At 38.5% G+C, this 4328-nt stretch overlaps 1 protein-coding gene across 1 annotated transcript; it reads right to left on the reverse strand.

Moving 5' to 3' along the window:
• Positions 1-1474: 1474 nt before the first annotated feature.
• LOC306965563 (progonadoliberin-3) lies at positions 1475-2843 on the reverse strand. The gene is made up of 4 exons (XM_079560044.1): positions 2726-2843; positions 2361-2509; positions 2068-2148; positions 1475-1698 (listed from the first exon to the last, which is right to left on the reverse strand). The coding sequence occupies exons 2-4, from the start codon at positions 2502-2504 to the stop codon at positions 1645-1647; spliced, it is 279 nt and encodes a 92-aa protein (XP_079416170.1). The 5' UTR covers positions 2505-2509; positions 2726-2843; the 3' UTR covers positions 1475-1644.
• Between the last annotated feature and the right edge of the window lie 1485 nt (positions 2844-4328).

The following is a 4328-nucleotide window of genomic DNA, read 5'->3' on the forward strand; positions in this document are numbered from 1 at the left end:
ATACTTTTTTTTTTACGTGTTATCTGTAAACATTAATTATTCTCCAATTGAATTAAACCTGTACTTTGGAAGGAATATTATGAAAAGCGTAATTATCTTGTACGAGGATGTTGCAAAACTGCTCAGAGGTAAGGATAGAAACAAAACAACGCGGTCTATGGTGGATTCGGACAATATTTCATTCAATAACTTTGTCGAAATATGTATACGGCACTTTTCAAAAAAAAGAAAAAAAAAAAAAAGAAAGAAACTCCGGCTTCAAAGGGGGACTGAGCGCGTTATGCAAATTACTGCCATGAATATTAAATGTGAAAATGAACGGGCATTGTTCTGGAAGTGCGAGGGAGTGTGTTTTTGTTTTAATTTTTCTTTTAATTCTATGTGCTTTTTTTTTATTTATTTTTTTATAATGTTCACCTTCTCCCAGTAGTGCGAGCGCGGGGCTTGGGGTTCATTGGTGTGCATTACAACCACGCTCTAACAATGCGCGGCCCTCCCCGGTGTCAGCACAGTTCATGGATCCCGGCCCCTTATGCACCAGGCGATTAGTATGGTGCTCCGTCTGTGGGGCTTTGCCAGAAAATGAGTTCTCTTTAAAACATATGCCCCCTGCTGATTCCCTTTCCTTTCCTGATATGAAATTCCAATTTTTATAATGAACACCAATTTCCTGCACGGAGAGGGGCGAAAAGTTGCACAGTCTAGTTTTTTTGTTTTGGATGAGCGAGGATAGCCTAAATTAAGAGTAAAGCTGTTTTAGTTTTTTTCTATGGTTGTGGACTCTGAAGGTTTCGATTGTGTGTGTGGATGGTCTACTCTGCACGATTTTGGGGGGGGGGAATTGTTAACAGCAATTTCGCTCAAAAGAATTACGACTGTGATTAGATTGGTGGTTCGTGTTTTGATATCAGTTCACTTCAGAACAAATTTTAACTCATTTACCACATTGCATTTCAGAACAACAGTTTGTAGAGGATTCACCCTGCAGACTTGCCAGGCTTTGAACATGACGAGACCTCTTTGGAGACGCATATATTGATGTTTGCAAAGACTGCTGTGCTACCTAAATATCTGCGATTTGACAATTGCAACCATTACAGTTGCTATTTCACTTTCGGTTGGGATCAGTTGTGCAGCCCTTGTGTGGGGCTGATCGACAGTGAGACACAAGACACAGCTCAGGCGGTGTCATTTTCCACATGGCGTTTGCACTTGACTGCTGTGGCAGAAAATGGAATTACCAAAAGTGGAGCAAATTTAATTAACTCATTGATTTCTAATAAATTGGCCTAATCGCCAGCTGTTGTCATGGTAAGATTGTTGTGTCACAGGTTTGTCATGCTTGTCGGTCGTGGCTGCTTTGCAGAGACAACTGAATCTATTCAAAGGCTTTTACAAGGGCATTTTATACTATCAATATTTTATTATATCATTATGATTGCACTGACTGGAAGGGAAAGGCAGCACTCTTCCCATAACAAGCCAAAAAAAAAAAATCGGATTCAAAACCTTTATTACAATGTAACACAGATATCAATGTAACATGCATAAACATCGACATCTCTGTGAATATTTAATTATACGAAGGCAGCATTCTTCATTTATCAGTCCCATCTTATTAGAGTCTGTGACTTTCTCTCATGTTTATTCAGAGGGGAACCTTTTCTTTCGGTTGAAACGACTGGAATCATCACTTATCTAAAAAGATTGAAATTTAGTTAGCTTGATCTGCAGCTTAAATATTTCATTTCGAAAACATATTTAAGCGCTCTTCGAAACAAGACTGGACAGAGAGGCACCCACTGTCATCCAAAACGGCACAATTACGCATGCACGTACTCAATCATGCACAAAGAAAAAGATAAAAACAGCCATTGGACGGTTTTGTATATTGTCATTGCTGCTTTGGAACACAGTGGCACACACACACATACACACACAACACACACACACTTACACTCACACACACACACACACACACATACACATACACACAGCTATAGCGCGCATTAATATTGTACAATTGAAGTAGACATTGGTCATAAATTATGTATAATAAGCACTTACTACGTTGTATGGTCTGAGCCTCTCCTGGGTTTGGGCACTTGTCTCGTCAGGAAGAGACACCACACCTCCCGTACCCATCATCTAAGCACAATAAAACGGACATTTCCAGTAGCCATTATTAAATTGGAGAGCTATGGGCCTTCAAATAGAAATGACGCACGTGTCGAACTTTTTTTTTTCTTTTGTTTTTTTTTTTCTTTACACACGTGTCTTTGGTTACTCACGTTGGTTAGATAGATAGACACCAACTTTTTTTCCAAACAAATTCCGCTCATTATTTTTGAAAAACTTACTCTAATAGTCGCCTCCAGCTCTCCCACGCTCCTCTTGCCGCCCGGTAACCAGCCGTAGGACCAGTGCTGGGACAGCGTGACCTGAAGCACTAGCGCCAATAGAAACACCTGCACCATCACTTTGCTACTGTTGCTAGCTTCCATTTGCGCTGCGGAGGGATACAAATAAAAACTTTCTTTTAATGAACTACATAATGTTACAGCCCCCCCATTTCACCACACCAGAGCGCACACAACGCACATTATAAAGTAAGGAAAGAACATCTTCACAACAATATGGTAGACGGCAATTAATAAAGTGCGTAATTACAACTTTGGCTAATTTGGCCGTCGAGTCAAAGTTAAGGCGCGGAGGAGTCACTCACCTCTGTGTTTGCCTTGTTAGCATGTTGTGCATTAGCCAGAAGGGGGTTTTATAGGTGTCGCACGAGGCAGCTGTCAGGACCATAATCCCCTCTCTGCAGGTGTGTGACACATTCAGCGACTAATGGCACACAAAATACTACTAATGGAGGCGGCTAAGTGCTCAGATATGCTGACATCACCGCGGGTGTTCAAACAGCATTAAATATAAAACAACATCATCTCCACTGTTTGTAAGGCCATTGAACGCACCCTTCCAGAGGCACATAAAAAGGACAACAAGATGTAATATGACATTTCTGCCCATCTATAATTTATTGGAGTCAGCTTTTAGCAACAAACAGCAGTTCAAGTCCGTACACAGTCAAAGAGCAGGTGGGATTCATTCAAACAAGGTCCAACATCAGCTCAAAGGTCCATCTTAATGTTAGTCTTGTACACTTGATGAAAGCTAATTACTTTTTTTTATTGTTACTTATGTGAACATAAAGCAAGGTCAACATATTTTACCCATTATGAATTAATTCAAGTGCATCACATAGCCATGAACTTTTCTGATGTTGACATTCTATAGTCTAAAGAAGCTCGAGGCCTCTAACAGACAGAATTCAGTTGCAAAAATATATCATTTAGTTTGCAGAAAAAAGCTACCACAGTTGACATATTCAAAGTTTTTCTGAATCATCTCAGATATGGCTCATACTGCAGCCCTAAGCATCTATTTTCTTTACCATTCTCCAAAAGTCAGTTTATAAATAGCCTGTTTTACCGATACCCTAATTGTTATTTTACTTGCTAAAACTAATGATATACTACTTTTTCCTCTTATGATGCAATAATGCAATGCATAAATAAAACTATAATTGTGGAGCACAATTGCTGCTTTCTACTTTCACTACAAATAAACTTAAGCATTAAAATAAATACTTGAAATGTGTCACTTGGTGACAAGTTTGGATGATTAGAACGATCATTCTAATCCATATGGCACTGCAGTCACAGACAGGGATGTGTAAAAGAATGTCTACAAAGGTCTTGCTGCTAAATGTATGACTGATTCTTCTGGCTTTATAAGAATAATTAACGTTGCCTGTTTCATTTGTCAGTTTGCAGCATCAGGCCTAAGTAATATTGCCAAAGGCAAAAGGAAAGTTGGTGAAATTGAATAAAATTGCAACAGGCAGCAGCTGTTAAGTTATTCACAGATTCAAGTGAGGTCATCTGCTGTGTGTCGAATGGAATAGTGTGTTTTATAGTATTCCTGTTTATGAGCGCAAATGTAATATAAACCAAGGCATTGTGGTCATTCAAATAATACCACAGATAAGATACAATGTTTTACAATAAACCAAAAAGTGTTTCATTTAAATAAAACAATACCATACCATAATACAATATGATGTATACACAGAGAACGTCATTACATTTAAAAGATACCCCTTAAAATGCTGCAATTTTGCAACTCGATGTATTGTTTTAAATATATTACCCCAACAACCCCCATAAATTAAATAGAACCTCACAGTAGTACATCACAATGTACTACTTTCAGGAGCACATTAAAATATATTACAGTATATTACAACATGTTGACTATGACAATTG

The sequence above is a fragment of the Gobius niger genome (genome assembly GCF_951799975.1).
Source record: "Gobius niger genome assembly, chromosome: 7".
NCBI classification, from domain to species: Eukaryota; Metazoa; Chordata; class Actinopteri; order Gobiiformes; family Gobiidae; genus Gobius; species Gobius niger.

Coding starts and splice junctions, on each gene's coding strand:
- LOC306965563 (XM_079560044.1), bottom strand. CDS start 2,504: ATGGAAGCTAGCAACAGTAGCAAAGTGATGGTGCAGGTGTTTCTATTG. Junction 2,149..2,360: donor AGCTGGAGGCGACTATTAGA/GTAAGTTTTTCA, acceptor TATTGTGCTTAG/ATGATGGGTACGGGAGGTGT. Junction 1,699..2,067: donor GGCTCAGACCATACAACGTA/GTAAGTGCTTAT, acceptor CAATCTTTTTAG/ATAAGTGATGATTCCAGTCG.